The 22,669-nt window shown below is 31.6% G+C and overlaps 1 protein-coding gene across 1 annotated transcript in view; it reads right to left on the bottom strand.

The window, feature by feature from the left end:
* The window catches only part of LOC129225918 (RAB11-binding protein RELCH homolog), a 93,389-nt gene that overhangs the window by 29,029 nt on the left and 41,691 nt on the right, over nucleotides 1-22,669 (bottom strand). Inside the window, exons 10-16 of the mRNA XM_054860451.1 lie at nucleotides 19,789-19,879; nucleotides 16,693-16,764; nucleotides 14,340-14,480; nucleotides 14,031-14,195; nucleotides 12,430-12,610; nucleotides 9,568-9,724; nucleotides 9,304-9,476 (exon numbers count right to left, since the gene is read on the bottom strand). Of these exons, the coding sequence (XP_054716426.1) occupies nucleotides 9,304-9,476; nucleotides 9,568-9,724; nucleotides 12,430-12,610; nucleotides 14,031-14,195; nucleotides 14,340-14,480; nucleotides 16,693-16,764; nucleotides 19,789-19,879 (980 nt within the window). The remainder of the gene's footprint in view (nucleotides 1-9,303; nucleotides 9,477-9,567; nucleotides 9,725-12,429; nucleotides 12,611-14,030; nucleotides 14,196-14,339; nucleotides 14,481-16,692; nucleotides 16,765-19,788; nucleotides 19,880-22,669) is intronic.

Below are 22,669 nucleotides of genomic sequence, written 5' to 3' on the forward strand. Positions count from 1 at the left end.
AACAAAAAACTTTAGTCTCTTGTTGTTTTCCCCAGTCTTTAATTTTGTTCCCATTGTCATCAGTTTCATGTAACTATTTGTTAAGAAATTTGCACTTCCTCATGACTTACACTGAAATCTAAAAAATATTGTTTTGATTTTCAAGAAAGTTACAACTGAGTTTATAGTAAAATTATTTTATATTTTAAATTTAATCTCTTATCACAGGGTTCATACCCTTTAGGGAGAAAAAAATTCAAGCACTTTTCAAGAGTAAAAAAATATTTTTCAAGGTACTACCCTAAATTTGCACTAGTATATACATGCAGATTTCATTTAATGCTAACATATAAATAAAAGAAAGTAATATAAAAAGTATAGGAAAACAAACTGCTTTTTCTACAAGAGACACTTTGATAAAAGATCTACTGTATTGAAAGTTTTCCTAAAAATGTCTGAAATGCTTAATCACAAAGAGAAGCAGATCACATGAGGCTTCGTTTTGCAATTTTCATATTCAAAGTATATTTTCAAGAATCATAAAACTTAGATTTAAAAAAAAAAACTCCATGATTGCAAGACCATCAGTGCTTTGAACTTTTATGGGGGGGGGGGGGCTAATTCCCCTCTTTAGCAGGCATCATGACAATGAAAAAAAATGAACAAAAATTCACCTTTATAAAATTTTATAATTCAACTTTGTTTTAAATACAAACACTAAATTAAAATGTTATGCACTCAATTGTTTACATTTGATCTCCCCCCCCTATAAAAAACAGTAATAACCGAAAATAAGCTAATAATAATTAAAATTTAAGTTTGCAAGTTAAGGTTGAAAAACTAAAAATTTGAATTAAAAAAAATATATCAATTTTTTTTAGTTATTTAAATAAAAATTAAAAGGAGTTAATCTAATGCAACATGTCAAAGCAACTTCAAATTGCCAAACATATAAAAATATTTACTAGATGCAAAACGATTGAAAGCTCAGATAAGCAAATTTTCACGAACCAAGTTCAATTTTGGCATATTTCCCATAAAATTAATTTATTTATTTTCTACTAAATTAAACATAAGACAGGCTAATCTCAGATAGCAATTGGGAAAATAACAATCGATTGGGCAAAATATTTTAATATTTTCATGATGCAAAAAGATTGAAATTTCAAACACTAAAACTCATTTTTCGCGAAGTCCGAGTAAGTTCAATGTTGACATGATTTCCAAAATAATTACTTTGTTAATTATTGAAATTAAACGAAAAATAAGTTAATCTAAAGTAGTATACGTCAAAATAACTTCCTATTGTCATAAACATCAAAATATTTACAAGATGCAAAAGGATTGAAATTTCCAACGCGAGAAGCAGTTTTCCGCGAAGTTCGAGTAAGTTCAATGTTCTCATGGTTTCCAAACTAATTCCTTCATTAATTATTGAAATTAAACGAGAAATAAGCTAATGTAAGGTAGCACATGTCAAAATAACTTCCAATTGTAAAAAACATCAAAATATTTACAAGATGCAAAAGGATTGAAACCTCAAACACGAAAGCAATTTTTCGCGATACTGCATGTCGAACCTGCGTTGAGAAAATTGCACTGATGAAATATTTTCAAAAGAATTACAAGCAAAAGTATGCTTTAGATTGCTTGTGATGATTTGTAAAAGAATTCAAGCAATAAAGATACTTTTTATGCTTTTTCAAGGCTTTCAAGCACTTGGAAAATAAACTTTTTTTTTTTTTTCAGGAACTTTTCAAGGCGTAAAATTTACCAGCATATGCGCCTGTAAAAAAAATGGCGCATGCGCCACGAGATTACTTCCGAATTTATTTGCAAAAGGGGTGGTTCATAGCAGCGTTACTATTACAGTCAACGCGTGACATAAGTCCCAAGGGACCGGCTAAAACGTTCCGAGTTATGGGAAGTTTCCACAACAGTCTCAAGAGCTTGGGGTCCAATGAAAACTTTGAGATAAAGGAATATTCGAGTTTCGAGATGGGAAAGTTCGTTCGTTATTGCAAACGTAAGGCTGAAATTCCGAGAAATATCGGTAGCACCCTGCTTCGCGATTCGACGTCATAACTCCTCCCCAAACCTCTTTTTTATGAATTTCCATGCTGCAGCGGTTGAAGGAGGTGTAATGACGTCAATCTAAAGCGAAATAATACTGGAAAGTCAGGTTAAGGCGCCGCGGACGCGTGTTTGGGTGTACAGTATCTTTTAACACAATGGAAAACTTTTAAAATCTGATATTTAAGTAAAAACAATAAAAAAGCGGACTAATCGGACCAAAATGTTAAAAAGCGGTCTAAAACGGACTTAACCCGAAAAAGCGGACTTTGGCGGGAAAAGCGGACCATTTGGGAGCCCTGCAGTTCACATTACCGAAATAAATCTATCTACAAAATAGTCACCTTGAACGACTATTCACTTCTGCCAACGTTCGTATAGCTTTTAGAAGGACTTCTAAAAGACATTTATCGCAACCTCCTGTAAGGTCCCTTGCACTGCTGCTTTAACTTCATCGTGGGGAAGAACGCGACTTTCATGTTGAGTATTGAGAATGCACGGTTCGATTAGTCAATACTTTGATATGACAAACAAATAACAAACTTTTCGTTGAACTTAGCTCCGTGTGACTTATACCTGTTCCCAGCAAAAAAAAAAAGAGAAAACATTAGCATGGACGCCGCTTTCTTCTATCAGGAGAAGATAAAGCTGCACCACAGAAGGTAGCAAAAAATGACTTCCAGGAGTGTTTCCAAAAGTTATATGAACACTGACAGAAGTACATAGTCTCTCAAGGTGACCTTTTGAAGGTGAATGTACTTCGGTAATGTGAACTATTCGATGTAAGGTTTTATACAGCATGTCCCTCGAACTTTTGGATCGTACAGGGCCGATCCTAGCAGGTGTGCTGAGTGTACACCGCACAAGGGCGGCCAAAGTAAGGGGCGGCCGCAGGTCGCATCATATAGTTCTTTTAATCAAGCAAAATTTCTCAAGAATTTCTCACAAGATAACATAATAAGTCGAATAAATGTGCTGAATTTTAAATGTTCAATTATCAAAGTAAGTGCCAATTTTCCAGCAGCATAGCATATTAAGAAAAATGGAATGTTAGAGCACATTGTGTTGCTCCATTATCCATTAATATCAACTTTTTATACATATGCTTCATTTGGTTGCAAAATTTGTGACAGAAATGGTAATCAGGCATGGTTACATGGGAGGGGCAATGATGAAAATCTCCCCTCCCCCGAAGCATGAAAGGGTGCCTTCTAAAGGACACTAATGCTTCACCCAGCCTCCCAAGTTTTTACTGACTCTAAATAATTAAGACATATTTTGTGTAAAAAAAAACTATGCTGATAGGTTACTCTCGCAAGTATTTCAAACAACAAATTCTGTGTTCAGCAGTCGTGGATGCATGGAGACTGGAGAGGGAGAGACAATGGAAAATTGCGACTCCCCTGAGAGTCAAACATATATAATCAACGAAATAAAATTTTTAATTTTCCCCCTTTACAGCAATATTTTCTAATTAAAATCTCGAATGAAGTGCCCGGTTTCAGATCAGGTAGGAGGACAGGGCCTTTGCCCCGGGTTACAAATTCTAAGTGTAGCTCCAAAACGAAGATCCAAAAGGACGCCCTGACGAGACTAAAGAAGGCTTCAAACTGCGTTTTTAGGACTTTAATTTCGGAAAATTTCGCTGGTTGAACTACCGATTTTCAAGATCCAATTAAGTTCACCCTTTCTTCCGTAATGTAATCAAACATAGCCTAAAAATGATGGCTCCAAAATGTCTTTTCTGGAGACAGCCCTCCCTAACGTCATCAAAAATTGCTCAATGGCATTTTTCAAATTTCTTTTTCGAAATGTTTGAGATAGAGGGCCCTGAAATCCATTCCCTAACATTACTACCAAAGATAGTCTGAATTCGCGTCTCTAGAGAGGCCTCCAATCCCACCCCTCTCACTTAACATATTCAAAAACAAACAAAAATTGCGTTTTTCAATCATTAGTTTCGAAGAACTTTGGGGGAAATTCCCCGGATCCCCCTTTTCTCCAATGTAATCACTATAGCTCAAAATTCAGTTTTTATATGGTTCCGTGGAGCCACCAAACCTTCCTGCCTAAACTAGCCTGAAATTGACATCAGTTTCAAAAAACAATTCTTGAGGGTACACTGAACCCCAGCCCGCTCTTTGTCCCATCGTTATCAAACAATGCGTAAAATATGATTTTGGGACTTCCATTTCTAAAAAATTCCGGATGGTTTATCTAAATTTTCATGGCACTAGGGCATCCGGCATCCCCCAACAATCGCCGAGGTGAGGTGGAGAAAAGTCTTTAGTTGTATTTTTCAGATATTAATATCGAAAAATATTCAGAAAAATCCGCTGAAGCTTCCCGGTTTCCTTAACGTCACTAAAGATAGCACAAAATTGTGCTTTTTAGAGTCCCAAAATCCTTCCTTCACAAAAATAACCTAAAATTGATTTTAATTCCGAAAAATATTTCAGTTCGGAATATTTTCCCGTTTCCCTTATCGTGTCCAAATCTGGCCAAAAATGTGTTTTTGAAACAATAGTGCCGATAAATTACCGGAGGAAAGATGCCAGACGCCCTAACGTCACCAAAGACACCCTAAATTTGAGTTTTAAACTTCAATTTCGAAAACTTTCGATAGGAGACGACCGAATCTTCCTTCCTCGAACAATTTCAACAAAGATAACCCGAAATTGCGTGTTTAAAACTGTTTCAGAAAATTTTCGGGAAGAGCGCTGATCCTTCCTAAACTAAGGTCACAAAAAATAGCTGCAATTTGACATCAATTTTGAAAGAATTTCAGGAAAGAACTCCAACATTAAATCTGGAAAAATTTCCTAAAATAGCAAGTTTTGACTTCAATATTGAAAATTTCTCCATGGACCTTGAATGTTCCCGAATCTTTTGTCCTTGCAACCAAACACAACCAAAGATTAATTCCAGCTATTTTTCATACGCCAATTTTGTATATTTTCTGGGGCGACCCCCCTCTCCTTTCCTCTGATGTCACCAAAGACAGAATATAAAATGCTTTTTTACGACTAGTAAATTTTGGTACTTATTACTTTCTTCAAAGATATAAAATGTACCTAAGGAGTTTCTAACTTTTTACATAAATTCATCCTTCTGTTTTTTTTTCTTTTTTTTAAATTAGAACTTGATACAGAAATTTGAAGAAAAATTGAAAGATTTATATGGGTATTAAGTATTAGTCAAAACATGCAAATTGCTCTTCAAAGGCAGCACATTAGGTCTTTGCACATGGACGGCCGACACATTAGGATCGGTCCTGGGATCGTACTACGTACAACCTGTATGGGTGTAGTTATGCTTCTCCTTTTTTGACTGCTGTATGATTGAAGACAAAGAACAACAGCAAAAAAAAAAAAAAAGAAAAAAAAGGAAGAAAAACAAAGAGATTGTTTAATAACCAATTGATTTGTTTTTTTTTAATTGAACATATAAATAAGATTTCAGTAATATTGTAATAATGTATGGATTTAGGTATATTAAACATAGTTAAAAAAACATTAAATTATGTTGTTTAATCATTCAAAAAAAAATAATTAAGAATAAAACTATGAAACTGTCAACAAATTACGCAATTAAAGTGGAAAGATTGTACGTAGACATTTTTTAGTCATCAAATTAAACAAAAAAGGTAAAAAATAAATTACAATATTAAAACATAATAGGAATATTTTTATACTTATTTAAAATTTATGAACGGAAAAGTTTGCATTTTTCATAAAAGCTATAACAGTGAAAAAATTTTGAGAAAAAAAGAAATAGCCATGAAAAGAGCGAGGTTCTTAAAACGCATTCACTATAAACAAACTCAATATTTACGCCAACTTAATAACTGAATACATATACTAATTGATATGATGTTTGCCCACGTAATATTGAACAATTTGATTGTACAATCTTTTATGAAGCACTACAAACAAGTCCAAATTAAATTTTTCAATTTAACAAATACTTTCTGAAATTTAAAAAACTGCATAATAAAAAATCCTTGAAACTTTTCTATAACATATCATTAAAAATATGATGAAAACGAAAATAACTTATTCATTGATTTTATATTAATACATAAAAATAGTTACTTACAAAAAAAAAAAATCGATCACTATTAATGATGCAAAAAAGATGGCGCATTACGAAATATAAGTGAAACAAGAATAAGAAATATGCAAAATGATATTTCTTGACCAAAATAAATAATCGCTAAATATTTAAGAAATGCTTGAAACGACGAGGGTGGGTTAAGGGGTATTGATTTTGGAGTAACTCACAACATTAAACTTCAGCCTCATTTTTTTAGTACAGAACCGCTACCACCAACGCCTCAAATGAGTTTCTGAATCTATTTCAGCACTTCCGAAGAAAAAATTCAAAAGTCCTTTGATTTCCGAATTATATCACCCTTCAAAACGTCTTTAATCAATTTCTTACATTAATGCTCAAAATTCTTCCTAAACAATAGATAAAGCTTGAAAAAAAATCTAATTTTATGAATGGTGTTAGTTTTAAACAACTCAGAAGTATAACTAGATTTAATTTCAGAAATTGAGGGATTTGGAGGAGGGGCACGCAAGTAATCTCGGAAATACAAAAAATAGTCGTAAAAAATAGAGTTCAAAATAATCATAAACATTGAGCAGAAAAACCCTTTTAAAACTTGCACCCGAGTTTGTTTTGACGTGCAGTGGCGGATTTAAAATATAGCAAGTTCCAATTGCGCGAGAGGCCCCATAACCATAGGGGAACCGTAGGAGTTACAAAAATGCTTATGATAAATGTTTTACAACTTCTGTGATAGAGAAATAGCGCCCCAAAATGTATTTCGAAGGGCCCCCAAACTTGTAGCTCCACCGAAGCGATACAGAAAAGACTGCATTACTGTGATTCATATTACAAATATCGAAAAATTAAAAATTACCGTCGGTTCAACGGGAATCTAACAAAATGAAACAAAATCGGTTTCGCCATCTTATATGTTTCCATAGTCTCCAATTCGGCAATATATCACCAAATAATCGCCAGTCTGAGACGCTATATTAGTTTTGCATTGAAATAAGTAATTAATAGCCACAAAAAATGAGTAAATAGGCTTTCTAGAACACCCGATCGAAAACAAAAAGGGAAGTGCACAACTGGAACGAACGCACACCCCACATGCGAAAATTTAGCCTTCTACAGCTTACCACTTTTGAGTTATGACTTATGAGAGATACACATACCTACATCCACCGGAAGAAACAACGCAACAATTAACTTGTTTGGTACCTGAATGCAGTATTAAAATTCTTTCAGGGGTGACTAAAAGAGAAATTCATACTGAAATTTAAATAAACAATTTTATATGAAAACAATAACTCCCTTTACTTTGTATTAAAAAGTAAAACAACAAGAGTCCTTTTTTTTTCAATAACATCGGCCAATTCCATCAGCTTTTCGATGTTTTTTAAGGCCGATGGGCCGATGTTTCCTGCGAGTTAGCATCGGCCGCCGATGCCGATGGCTAAATTTTTGAACCATCGGCGCCGATGCATCGGTCAAGTCCTAGTTAAAACGTAATAAATGTTTTAAATCTGGGAAGTTCAGATTTGTTTTTTATTTAATTTGTTTCTTATGATCATATTTAAGAGAAATTTCTACTTGTTATCTAATGAAGAAAAGTACATATTTCATTTATAATTTTAAAAAAACATTATACTTCTTCATTTTTTTTACAAAAATCTTCTGCTTTTTAACACTTTTCATATAAAATAAGTTTTTAATTTTTACGTATAAAGGGCCGCAGTCATTTTTTTTTCTTTCATAAAAAATAAATTTAGGACATTGTCACTTTCTATTTAAAAAAATTCAGTTTTAAGAATTGCTGCGATTTTCACTTCCTGCTAAAAATAATTTTCGAAAGATGAAAAATATTTGAGTTTTTGCCAGGCAATGATTACAAAGCTAGAAATGCAACTGTTTTCTTTTTTTTTTGCAGAACTTCTTGGGATTGTTGCAATATTATTACAAGTTTAGGATTTTTTTCCTGAACAATTTTAGATTTAAAAGATATAGTTTTAAATTCTGGATAACTTCCAGAAAGAGAACTAAGGCAACATGAAGTGTGGAATAGGAACTATAACACTGATAATATCAGTAGTCATAGTTGCCAAGATTATAATTAAATTGTTATCTAATTGGAGTTAGTCAAAACACAGAAGATAGCAATTAAAACCTGCTTGGCTGTGGTTGCCCTGACCAGAATTATTACCGACAACTACACTTAACTAGAGCAATAGTTTCTAAATCCGGGCTCCCCCAACCTACGGTTCGCGAACAGATTTAGTCCGGTCCGCGGAAGCATAAAAACCTTTTTTTTTTCGGAACAGAGACAGTCTTGTTTGAAATATAACCATTTGTTGATGACCATTTAAAATCCCTCTTAATGATTGGAACTACGAAGTTTGTCCCTGAATGGACTGAAATTTTAAGGGGTAAACAAATGTAACCTTCTCTTTATTTTTTTAACTTTAAAAAATATTTTAAAATCTTTACATGTGTTGTGTTCTCATTTATTTCTGAGTTTTTAATCATCATTAATTCAGTAAAATAAATTTGTAGTATACTGTAATAATTTTGTCTTGTATCACTCACTAATTAGCCTTTTTTAAAAATAACTTCACTTTATTTTGTAACAAAGAACACTTTTTATTTCAGATTTCTGTACTATTGTAAATTTTACAAGACTCCCTATCGTTATACTATTAGAGATTTATGGGCACTTAAAGTATAATTTAATTTAGGAAATACAGCAACTTAAAAGCAAGTCCAGAAATTTTTAAAAACCACCACTGAGCACTTAATTTAAAACAAATCTATATACATTCATGATGGGGATGGGGGGGGGGGCTAGTGCTAAATAGATCATCTGAGCTAAAATATTGTTGGACCGGCTCGCCTTGTCTCCAAAAATTTACAACTTGTCCTGCAAGTGAAAAAGGTTGGAGACCACATGTTCTAAATCACACATAATTGGTCCTCATAATTGGTGGTCTCTCCAAATCAATATTATTTTTTAAAGTTCCAGTGTATGGTCCCTGGTATTAAAAAAAAAATGCTCATGGCTATATACTGATAGTAATAATAGCATTAAAAAAAAAATCCTTGAATGAGTTTTCAGAATGCATAGGATGATACAAGTGTTGATATATCAAAACAATAGTAACAATAGTAGTAAAAACATTGAAATATTTCCATAAATACCCTTTTCTTCTTTATCAATTGAAAGTCTTGACAGAAAAGAAGGTTTTAACCTTTTTTGAGTAAATGGTCGGCCGAACAGATGGCAGAAATTAAGCATTAGTTCAACTAACGCATGTACCGTCATTTGCCTTTGCGCATTTACATATCCAAAAATTCCATGTAGCCAAGGAAGCCTGAAAGTTAACACTTAAAATGATTTATGCTCTGTTTGCATTGTTTTTTAGGTATTTGAAATAACTGAACATAAAACATTTTAGTACTTACATAGAGTTCACAATCCAATCGTGTTCTTCCCAGGGCTTATACCACTCTGAATTAATATATTTATCAAAAGCTTTCACAAAACTTAAAAGCTCTTCGCCATTGCCCAGTATCACAGATGGATCTTGTAAAATGCTTGGGAACCCAGGTAGACGATCAACTAAAAATGCAATAAGAAAATGAAATTGAAGTTTTGCTAAAGCACATTAGAAATATTTCTTTAACTTTTAGCAAAATATAACTGTTGAAAAGCACAAAGCAATTTCTACATAGGCATGCACACATGAAAAATTTGCATCAAAGCAAACAGCTGCTCAAGGCTTTGGGATGTCGGTGCTCAGATTGAAAGCTCAGATAACTGGAAAAAGCAAATAGAATTTTCTAACATTTCAATTTGAAATTTTTTCAGTTATATAGACTTTGTTCCAAATTTCTTTCTTTTTTTTCTCTTTTGCTGATTGAGTTGTTAAAAACAATGGATAAATTTACACTCAGTGGTGTAGTCGAGGGAGGACATTGAGGGACAGCCTCCCCCTCCTTTCAATTCTTAGAAAAGAGCTCTCCTACTTTTCAGTAGCATTAACTTGTGCTCATACTTGTAAGCGACCCTCTACCTTTTGTCCTGGATTACACCACTTTTTACAGCTGAATCAATTTTGAGTAAAACATAACTAGGATAAGACAATCTATTTCATATCTTCTGTTTCCAAATTTCAGGCTAACTTGGAAACTAGGAAATATAACTGTAGTAGGGTCATGGGCACTTAGAACAGGCTGAAATGAGCGCGGGGGTGGATAGCTTTAAGAGGGCCATTGATCTTTGTTGGGGACTAATAAACTGACTTGGACCAACCTAGACTCCAGAGCCTTCTGCTGATCGTCAAATATGTATTTTAGAGCCCCCCCCCCTTCCCTCCATAAAAAGTTTGAACAATCCTCTGAAATGACCATGACTTTAAAGCAGTGCTACTTAAAAATGAAAAAAAAAAAATATATAAAGGATGCCCCACACTAGGCACTAAAATAATTCTTCAAAAAATAATGACATTAAGTAGTAAGAATTTTTCAAAAATCAAATTTTATCTTTTTGATATTGAACTTTGAAATTACACTAAAATCAGGGTTGGCTTTCTGCCGGCAGAAACTAGTTTTTGCCGTGCCAGTGGCAGAAACTGGTTATAACCGGTAAAAACCGGCAGAAACTGGCAAAAACTTAAAAGTGTCTTTAATAACTCAAGTAATTAGTAAATGATATTTGTTTAAGTAAACTAAAAAATTAAACATCATTTCATCATTTAAAAAAATAAAATCCAGTGCTAGTGCTCTTGATTTAGTTCAGAGAGAGGGAACTTTTCAATTGCAGAGGCTCGTAGTGTTTGGATTAATTTAACAAAGGATAAAAAATCATACGTGGGTGCTTAGGAAAGAGGAGTGACATACAGAATTAAACAGGCATTACTGATTGTAATTTGCTCACTTATATGCTTCCTCTAAATTGTTTGTGATTGAAATTATCATGTCACGTGCTTCAAGAAGAAAGTGCCAGAATTTTACTTGCCTAGAATTTTGTACCTAATGTCACAGCTTTGCAAAACAAATTGGCCCCATTTCTCAAAACTTATTTTTCTAGTCAAATTTTTACCACAACCACAGTTACTATCACCTAACATGATGTACCAGTTATACAATATATGAAAGTTTCACGAGCATTGCTTGCTCCTTGATGCATTGTCTGCTAGCTCTTCTGTTTCAAGAATATTCTAGTTTCTCATTTGTGCATATTAAATTGAGAACTTGTTTTGATTTTTGTAACCACCTTTTCAAAGAGGCAATTGCAGAGTCCCAACAATGTAACATTTGATTTTGAATTGTGATAATTTTGTGATAAAATTACAGTGCTTTGGTTAACAATTAATTATTTTTTCCATGCATTTTCTGTTGTACATTAAAATCCCTCTAATGCGGACACTAACGGGACAAATTTTTTTGTCCACAATAGAGAGGTGTCCGCAGAACAGGGGTTTAATAATGTTATTTGCATTGCAACCTGGGAATTAAAAATTCTCCTCATAAAAGGGGTGTCATTAGGAGGGGTTTTACTGTATATCAAGAATTAATTTTTCATTTTGTGAGTTTTTGCCAGTTTCTGCCGCAAATGTGGCAGAAAGTGGTTTCTGCCATGCCGGTTTTAACCGGTTTCTACCAGTGGTTTTAACCACCTCGGCAGAAACTTGCCAACCCTGACTAAAATACAAAAATATATGACATATTTTATTTTATTACAAAGCAACACTTCTTTTTTAGCACCCACTATTGTATGCTTATAATGCTTACATTCAAACCTTTTAACATTACCTTGTTACTTTTTAAACAAAAGTTGTAGAATGAGAATTAAACTGAAAGACACATTATGTTCACATGTTACAGAGATTTAAATACTTTATCTGGTCTACATGCCCTTTTATTTCACAATGCAATGCCAGATGGTATGTTTTTCATTTCTTTGAGTAGTATTTTATGATTTTAGTTTGAATCAATTTTTATCACTGCTGTATTAACAAGTTTTCCTGGTTACTTAAGTATACGAGTTCAGTTCAGATTTCACATGATATTCTGTGGACACTGCCATGGAAGTTTAAACCAAAATAATAACAGGAATTACCTCTTTTAAATTATGAAAAGCAATTAATAGTTAACAAATCAAAAATGTTTTATTTACAATTTAAAAAATTTACTATTCTTTTGTGGTTATAGTAATGAAATACTAAGTTGCTTGTTTTTCAAATCGACAAGTTATTATAATTAATAGCTGCAATTGAAACTACACGAAAAAGCAAACATAATCAAAACGACATTTCTTTTTACCATCAAATTCAGAAGCAGATTTAAAACAGCTCTCAACATCATCAGAGAAAGGACCTGATTTTATAACAGATATAAGAAGAAATGGCAACAGAGTTGAAATTGCCTTCACTAGCAATACACACTGCTGTTCTTCATTTTGAATGGAGCCTGAGACAGAAGGCAAAGAGGTATCACTTAAAATCTAAAAAAAAGAGAAACATTGTTAACAAAATCAAGCATAATTCCAAAATAATAATAATAATAATAATAAAGAAAGAAAAGAAAGCAACACAAAATACAAAAATAAGATAGCTTCTTATGCGGTAAATATTATCTGCACCAAAGACACTAAATATGTGACTTTATCAAGAACAATGCGGTTCATAAAAAGCGATTATAAAATATTTTTAAGAGTAGTCTCCATATGTGAATCAAATTAAAAATTTCAAATGAAAACCAACAACAGTTGTCACAGATTAGGTAAGCTTAATCGATATAATTAAGTTTAAGAGACAAACTAATTTTAACAGAGAATTAATTAGAGATGCACATCGCACAAGTGCAACTGACTTTTTTGTTTCAACATACAGTAAACAATTTCCCAAAAGGCAATATATAACATATACATAAGTGAAAGTCAGATTTTTTTTTTCTTTTTTAAATAAATAAATCAACACATGTACTCAACACTGTTGTAGACTTTTTTAACAACTAACATGACAAGGTAATTTGTTACAACTAAAGTGTAATCAAAATCAAGTATGTATTATTAGTTCTTAATATTTATTTCCAAATTTGCTTTTTTCAAATATTCCTAGAAAAACACCTGTCTATTCCCTTCATAACTATGCATTTTGTAGTGGCATTACTAGTAGCACTATAATTGGTTAAAATATTTAGAGGAACTCACTGGGGGTTTGAGTGGACCCACCAAAAAAAAAAGGTTTAAAACCAAATTTTACTACATTTGCATATTTTTACAATGAAAACCAAATATCTTGGGGCACAGGATATCCCCTCCCCGCCCCCAAAAAAATACAGCACTGATTACTAGGACAAATCACTTAAAATTTCGCTAAACGGGAGGGGTTTTCTTCTTCCTTACAAATAATTTATTAAGAGACTTTCTTGAAATGGGTAGAGATTTATTTTATTTTCTACCTTTACACATATTGAATTAAGACATGGGCATTACATTTCTACAACAAAGATTCCAGTTTTCTACTAACAAACTATAAAAGAAAAGAAAGAAGTCGGACTTATTTCCCTTTTCATATTTTATTTATTTTAAAAAGATTTAAATTAAAAACCAAGTAAAACAACATTGTGAGAAAATTAATTATGTTCCCTTACATTCTCAAAATCGTAAAACGCAATACATTTTCAAATAATAATAATAATTGGAATTAATATAATTCTTCCTAATTTTCTTAATTCAAAATTTGTAAAAAAGGTTTTTCAAAATTTATACATAAAAGTATAGAACATTAATTAAAATAAAATGCAAGACATTTTTTAAAAAATGTTTAGTTAAAATAAATTTTTTTTTAAAAAAATGTCAAATGGTCGTATGATTAAAATTCACAGATAAATTGTTAGTTATCATTAAGTATGCTTTATACCTTAAAATGATTGTCTAAAACTTTCATCAGAGCAGGTAGAAGATGAGATTCCAACTGCCTTAGTTCTAAAGCCCAAACTGCTATAGAGGGAAGCAATACATTAAGACCAGAATCAATCACACTGACGCTTCTGTCTTCTAATGACAAAAACAGAAATTCAGAAGCCTATGAGAGATTTCATTAATTAGAAGGAAAACAAACTAAACAATTTTTTTTTCAAATGAATTCTAAGGATTAATTTTTATTTTTAAAAAAATCATACAATTTTCAATGAATAAAAGTTGAGAACAATTAGTTATTCATACATACTTTACAAAATTTATCACAATCTTCAACATACAGAAGTAATAATGCTAAGTTTTTAACCACAGTCTCTCTAACTAATTCATCTTTATCTTCATGTAACATTTGCTGTAGCATTGAAAGTAGAAGAGAGCTACGTATTCCACTCTACAATAAAAATCGTAATGATATATTAATTTCATGCATGGAGCATTTTTTTTTTAAACCAGCACTAAAACTTTTAAACCACATTATATTATTAACTGGTAAAATATAGATTAACTAGCATGGAGAAGAGAGAGAAAGAGATAGAAAAAAAAAGTCAGAACTGTCAGTAACAATTTTTCTGATCAGAAAAAGTTAATGAACTGTACAAGACATATATATGGCAAACTTGTTCACATCTGAAATATTTTTCCTGTATCACCCCATAACAATCAAATATATCAGTGGCAGTGTCATATGACAACATTTATTTTTTCCATTTTCTCACCAATGCAAGCTTCCACATGGACCAAAGCTTGAATGATAAGAATTTCTTCTATATATTAGTTTATTATTTAGTTCAATAATTAAGAATAAATTATTTGGATTAAATGACAATGTATTGTATTTTAGTTTTCTGAAAGAGCACAGATAATTTTCATTGTGATTGTATTACAGTAAACTATTACAACAACTAAAATTTGACTCAAAATGCACTTTAATATATAAAATGCCTTTTTAAATTAAGAGAAACATCGAATAAACAGAATAAGTCATCTATAAAATTTCATTTTAAAATTCAGAGATCGTCTGAGATGTATAAGCACTAGATTGTCCCAAAGTTGTATGGGAAAATTTTTTTTTTTGGAATTTCAGCTCACATAACATGTATTATTGTGACATTTGAGGTAAATAAAAGTCTTGCAAAATTTTAAACTATTTGAAGAGTATTAAGTGACAGCTCAATGCCATTATAAGTTTCGGAAACCTAATTTATTGAGTACTAGTGGTACCTGCACGGTTTTGCCCGTAATAGAAAAATTAAAAGGTCTTTTGATTTGCCTGTAGATTTACAAATAATGTGTGGTGAATTTTGGCTTCTAGGCTTCTAAAAACTGTTTTAGAATTTTGTCGCTGCAAAGCTTTAACCGAGGCAGACTTTTCCTTTAGAGACACAGGATCTGAAAAAAAAAGCTAATCCAATTGAATCCTCACTTAGATACCAAAGTTGTTCTTTAAGTTTTTTAAGTGCTATAAGAGCCATTTCACTATCAGTTTTTTTATATAGTTCTAGTATTTTTAAAAGATGCAAGTTAATTATATGGTGCATTGAGCCACATTTTTACATAGATTCTTGTCATGAGCAGACTTGTTTCTTTTAATGCTTGGATCTCATATGATGCTAGCTTAAATTCCCTGCGAAAGCACAAAATCTTGAAGCAATAAATGCCTTTTGTCATCCACCTTGCACGGTGATAAGCACCAGGTAAACTAAACATACTACAAAGAACTTGATCAGCACCACCAAGAGCAATCAGTGACAGTCGGAAAATTAAATAATCATGGCAAAGTTGGATTTCCTCATTTAGTAGCTGCCTAAATAACTGTACAACATCATTTTGATTATTCTGTAATCCACTACTTTTCTTTTCTAATAAAACAAAACCAGGAGTGTGTTTACCAATTGATTCATAATTTTCTTGGTTTATGAAAGGCCAAAAGTCTTTAAATTGAGCAACAATGGCAATTTGTGGTCCTGATGATGGAAAGAATAGTTCAAACATACTAGCAGCCAAGATTTCTAGTATGTGATGCCTATGTCCCAAAAATAGGAGATGCTTTTGAAACTCCTTCTGAATTAAAAAACGTAGCTATAATTTAAAATGAAACTTAAAAATGAGGAAAAAAAAATTTAAACAAAATCAAAAATGAGAAGAATGTAAGTTAGTAACTTGAATTTTTGTACAAAATGCTAAATGCAATTTTAAATTGAGAGTTACAATAAGTCAAGAACAAAATGGCAGTGTTCTGCTTCACAAGATGGCGGTTAAAATTAAGACAGTCAGAATTTTGAAAACACTAAGTTAACCAGAACTGATTGCTTGTAATGTAAAAAAAACCATCATGTTTTACACTTTATTATGCTTTAGATGTACAGACTAATGAACAACAAAAAGATTTTTCTGTTTAATATTTATTACATCAAGTACATTCTGTATTAAAAAAAAGGCGCAAAAATGATTTTGGATGTTCATGAGAGGTCTGTTAATTTTAAAATATTTGGTTAAAATTTTTATCACACCTTTGAAATGTCATTTGGCACAACATTAGTTGGTATGTATATTGATTTGTGATTTTTTTTTGTGGGGGGGGGGACAGTCTAATATGTACTCACCATAACATATGGTGCTAAAACGCCACACGACTCTGCTACTAACAGCCTCCTTTCGACATATTTGTGGGTTATCTGCAAAAAATTCAACAAAATATTTTATTTTTAATATACTGCTAAAGATAAACAGAAAGAATTGGAGAATTATGCAACAGATTTCAAATATGTAATTCAAATGAATCTACTGAGTATACAAAGGAAGAAATGGGGAAGTTTTCGATTTTTCAATTTTATTTTTATATGATAGAGTAACATGTATGAACATCATAGGTGAAAAAAATTTTGCGATACGATAAGTAGTTTCTTTTTAAATTAATTTTTAAAGTTCACGTTCTTGTGACATCAAATGGCATAGGAAGTGACGTCATGCCCTCTTCTGATAGGGGAGAAGCCGAAGGTCACGCATTCGACTTCGAAGACGAAACGTAAAAGGCTCCTCGCATGTAACTCCTCGCGTTTCTAGAACATTAAACCTCTCATCCTCTCGGAAATATTCGAATATCCTCATTGATGTTACATGAGGAAGATTATTTAGATTGTGCTTTAACGAATCCGGTCTCCATAGTGTGTTCAAAAGGATTATTGAATTTCTAAAAAATAAAAATATCAGCACGCTCAAAATGTTCCTAGCGAAAACAAGGGATCTTCGGCGGAAGGCTGCCCATTTGCGCCCTGTGAAGTAGGCTCGTGACGTTTCAGATTGACGTCACGTGGATTTTTAAAAATTCATTAAAAATCAACCACGGTGTTTTAAAATTGAGCGATGGTGAATTTTTTAGTTTTGAGGGTCAATTAACAATATCCAATAGCCAAAATATGAACATTTAATAGGTTGCAACTTCCCTATTAAAGTTAAATTAACTATACATTTTTTTTTCTTTAGGTGTCATAAAGATTGCTTAGAACAGTAAATTATACCTATTTTTTTAATGTATTTTAGAAAATAAAGTAATAAAAGTTAATGTGTCTGCATTGTACTTTTTATGCTACATTGAAGCCACTTTTATATAGTTAAGTCCTCAAAATACAATCATTTCTCGATATTGAAAGTTTGCATGTTTGAGTGATATACAAATATAATTTTTATTATAATGTTGGCGATAATGTTTATGCGATATTTAAAATTTTGAAATATTTAAACTAAAAGTTTAAAAACATTTTGTATTGTTTTAAAGTGTTGTGTTGTTTATAACACTCAAAGCTCAAAAAAGTAAGAGCTTTAAACTGATACGCAGATGATTTCTTTAGCATCATTTTTAGAGGCATAAATAGTTTCGTGCAAAACTATTCAACTTTTTATTAAATGTCTACAAAGTTTTTCAATATCTGACATTCTGAAAGGCAGTAAACAGAATTTTGTTCAAAAAGTTTTATAAACTTGATTTTCTATTATTCCCCATAAGTAGAAAATGTGAGCCAAAACTTAACATAATCTGAGAACTCAATGGTCAAAAATATTATTTCATTCATGTGTTTGACATGACTCTATTATGAATTACTATTTTCTACCTTTTGCAAGAACAGATTTTGCCATAAAAAACATGAATAAAACCATCTTTCTTCAAAAACAGATACTTAAATAGTTTATTTTTAGTTATGTGTCATTGGCTCCAGTCTTGGAGGGTTAACTGTAGGCGACTTCAAACTAGGATAATATTTATTCTACTCTCTGACTTTGTGTTAATTCATCTTTGTTTTTATCATCAATACAGTAGAAATGCAACTCAACAAAAATTTTCAGAGAGCCCCTTAATTATTTTAATATGTTGCACAGGATTATTACAGAAAGAAAACTGATGATACAACTACAGGGTGCCGACAAATAACTGACGGTTCAAAAAAATTTTATTACTGTAACACAAGTTTTTCTATAATGATAAAATAAATGTTAAATAAAAGTAGCATCATTTTGATCAATGTTTAAGCAATGGTTTCCATTCTCACGCCTTTAACTGTAACCACAGATGACAATCTTTTTGGAAAGGCTTCTGCTGCGGTATGCACTACAGAGGTTTTTCAACTGATTCTCCATGTATTCCCATATGCAATAGTCCAGTGGATTGAAATCAAGACTGGATGCAGGCCATTCTTCTGTGGAAATAAAGGATGGACAATTCTGTTTGCACCAGTGTTGAACAATCTTTGCTTTGAGGGCAGGTGCCGAATCCGGCTGAAATGTGAATGAATCCTTTTTAAATAATTTTTGAGCTTCTTTAATCATGTAAGATTTCAATACTTTTTGCAAATAATATTTTTTGTCTATTTTCACACCTTTTTCAATAAAAAGAAGGGGTAGTTATCCTCTCTTGCTTATAGCATCCCAAATCACTACTGAAAATGGTTTCTGGAACCTCTGAACAATTCTTTTAGTTGAAGTGATATTCAGCATTGATGTTGCATTAATCCTGTTATTTTGCCTAGTATGAAATGCTTGTTGCAGAAATTATTTCTCATCCGAAAAAATTGTCTCACTAGCACTGTGTCTTATCAGCAGTTATTTGCACTTTCTTAGTCTTTCAACTTTATTTTTCTCTGTTAATCCATGGACTGTCATTTTCTTGTAAGCTTTTAACTTTAAATTCTGTTTTATGATGATTCCAGCCATATGTTTTGATAAATTAAGATTTCGTGAAATTTTTCGGGCAGATTGTGCAGGAGTTCTTCGAATTCTTTTGCAGACACATTTTATTAATTTTTTTTATTGTTTTCTTCCACCACTATGCCTTACTTCTACACTACCTGTTTCTTTAAACTATCTTAAAGTTATTTCAATTAATCTCTTTGACACATTTAAATACTTATTTTTTAAAAATTTCACACTTTCACTTACCTTTTAAATGCAATTTGAGAATTAAATGTCTTTAGCATCCATCTTGAGAATGCAAAGAATAAAACAGATTTTATTTCAAAAAATTGTCTGCGCTATTGCTCATAAAATTAAACTAAAAATATTAAGTGTTGCCAAAACTAAAGAACATCTTGAATGCAAATTATGCACACATGAATTTTGCCGTCAGTTATTTGTGGGAACCCTGTAAACAGTTCAGAACTAAAACAGTAACAATCCTATATAGATTCCTAATGAAGAAAAACACTGACTTGTTCCCAACACTGAGGCAGAAGTTCACCCTCCACTCTGGATGGACCTAAATGTTGTGCAATTGCTACCAGTCCTGTTAAAATCATTTGTCTATAACACAAAATACAATCAGGTATAAAATTATACTTATTTTGTTAAACAAAAAGAACAAATTAAAGATTTCCTCATTTATGAAACTCATAACTTGCTACATCAAGAACAAAATCTTGGAACTCAGAAACACAGGGGTAGAAGTGATCGACTTGTCACATATAGGACATTTTCCACAAAAAATGTAGGACAAATATAGGACACATTATATGAATAGTTTCGCTATGAAAAAAGAAATAATACATGCATATTATTTATTTATTCTTATCAATGATTTTGTTTTAAAAAAAACCTTCAAACAAAATTATAACTTACACCTGAAATGACTTTCCTGTAGTTGAAAGAATAATTTTTGAAAAAAGTGTACTTTGTAGACAAAAAAAAAAAAGAACAGTGAAATTTATTGATAATTAACACAGCAACTCACAATTTTTGCGGGGATAGAAGTGTCACAAACATAGCTTATATAAATAAATAAAAACCGTCTTTGTGTTGAGAACTAACAGGAAATAACCAATGCTTTGTAGCACAAACATACAGATATTTTGTTCTATAAAATTCCACAAAAAGAAAAGTTGCAAAAAGACTATTATATAACATTCCGATCAGAAAATGCACTGAACACAAAAATATACCCGCGAAAACAAAAACCAAAAAATAACCACGAAAACAAAACCAAAAAAAACCACGCTGGAAAACAAAACAAACTGCTGTTGCCAAACGCAAAATTCTAAAACCAACTTCAGAATTCGTTCTCGAAACTCCACCCACTACAGTGACGTCATATTGCTGTGGCCAATGAGAGAAGATGCCTGTTGCAGGATTTAATGAGTTGTGTTTTTTAATTTGCAGATTTGTTTGCACACGTACTTTCGACGAAAAATCCAAAGTCAGATAGTTTGTTTACTGTTGTTTTAAAGAAATAAATTGGATAAAAAACAGGAATATAGGAAATATAGGACATTTTCCAAAAATATAGGAAATATAGGATATATAGGACCACTTCGACCCCTGGAAACAAGAATCAATAATAAAACAATGGAAGAAATTAGTTTGGATGATCATTTTAAATAAGAGCAAAACTATCTAATTACTGCCCTTTTTTCCATGTACACCAGAGTTTCAGTTTTATATTCTTAAAATCTTTTCAGAAAAGAGATATATTTTTTAATCTTTTAAAGTTTGGTAGAACATGTTTGAAGTTTAAAACGAGATTTAGTGATATAAACAAGAAGTTCTGTCTAGAACTAAACGAGCCTACTTTCCTATATACCAATATTGACTTTCTAGTATCTGATCAGTATTCTCAAAATTAGCTAAAATGGTAAATTATTTCAAACATATTTTTTTAATATTTTAAGCTGATTTCGAGAATTAAAGTATGCCTCACTCATCTAAAGAATTAGATACGTAAAAAATAAATAAAAGAACAAATAAAATAGCAGCACCTTTTAAACAAAGCAGCATGGGTGCCACTCTAAAAATTGGCCAGGACTGAAAAGCGCGTAGCTCCATTTCGCGACACGAAAATGTTAGCGCTTAGTTTGTTTGATGTTTTAGACATATATAATGTTAATTTTTGATGTTGTAACTATATAGTAAAACCAAATTGTTAGATTAAGTAAAAATTAAAACCTAAATAAAAAAAATAACATATCATTGTCTAAGATTTTTAGGAGGTAAAAGTAGAAAGAGGACCTAATAATAAAATACAATAAAATAAAACTTACTATTTTCTACTGCAGGAAAAAAGCTTCAGATTGTATAGTTTAGGTTACATAAATAGTTCATATTTCATACAAAAAATATTTATTAAAAAAAATTCAGGTATGAGATTCTTGGCTATAAGATGCATTGTGATAAAAACTTGAACAAAATTTTCCAGATTAATATAAGAATGGTTGCAATCAACAGATTGAGTGACTTAATTAGTTATGTTTTGAAAAAAAAAAAAAAAAAAAAACAGGTTATCTTTTGAACTTTAGCAGATGGACCAGTTTTTTGTCCTCAGAAGAATAAGACCTTTTTTTGAGGCATAGAGTGGAGATTTAAAAGTAAAGATTTGTTTCATCTATAAAAATCATTTTGAACAAGAAAAAAACAATAAGAAAAAAGATAAGCACATTTATTTATACAAAATTCGCCTTTTAGTTCAAATCAACGTTTCATTAGCGAAAATCATCGTGACAAACATGAAACTCGTTTCCACTTTCATTTTGGCTTTAGAGAGAAAATAAATATTCTTTCACAGACTTCCCTTCACTTCACACCCGCTAATCCGAGTAAACTCAAAAGCGGAGTGACACTCGCTTCCCGCAACACTATTGCAAGCTTTAAGCCTTCATTCTGGCATCAACGATGGAGGGACTTCAAAATGTAGCTGCAAAAAGAGGGGTAAAACAGTTTTTTTTTATTGTTTAAGATGGAAAAGATTTTTCAAAACTGATTTGTTTTTAAACAAGAAAAAAAAATCCGATGGCCGAAATTTTTGAAAAGATGGAATTCTGTTCGATGGACGGAAGTGTGGCAACCGTGCAAAGCAGGTAAATACATTTTTTCCATCAAAAAAAAAAAAAAAAAATTCAACTGCTTTCAAAAAGGAAAAAAAAGAATTCAAATTAAAAGCTCATTAAAATAATCATATCAAAAAAAAAATTGTTTGTTTTTCCCCTGTTGTCAAAAAAATTTTTAAGAATGAATTAATGTACTTTCAAAAATAAATTAAAACAATAAAATGTCAACTTAAAGAAATAATTTTCATTGTCGAAAAAAAAAAATCGTCTGCGCATA

This window comes from Uloborus diversus, chromosome 7 (assembly GCF_026930045.1).
Source record: "Uloborus diversus isolate 005 chromosome 7, Udiv.v.3.1, whole genome shotgun sequence".
Lineage (NCBI taxonomy): Eukaryota > Metazoa > Arthropoda > Arachnida > Araneae > Uloboridae > Uloborus > Uloborus diversus.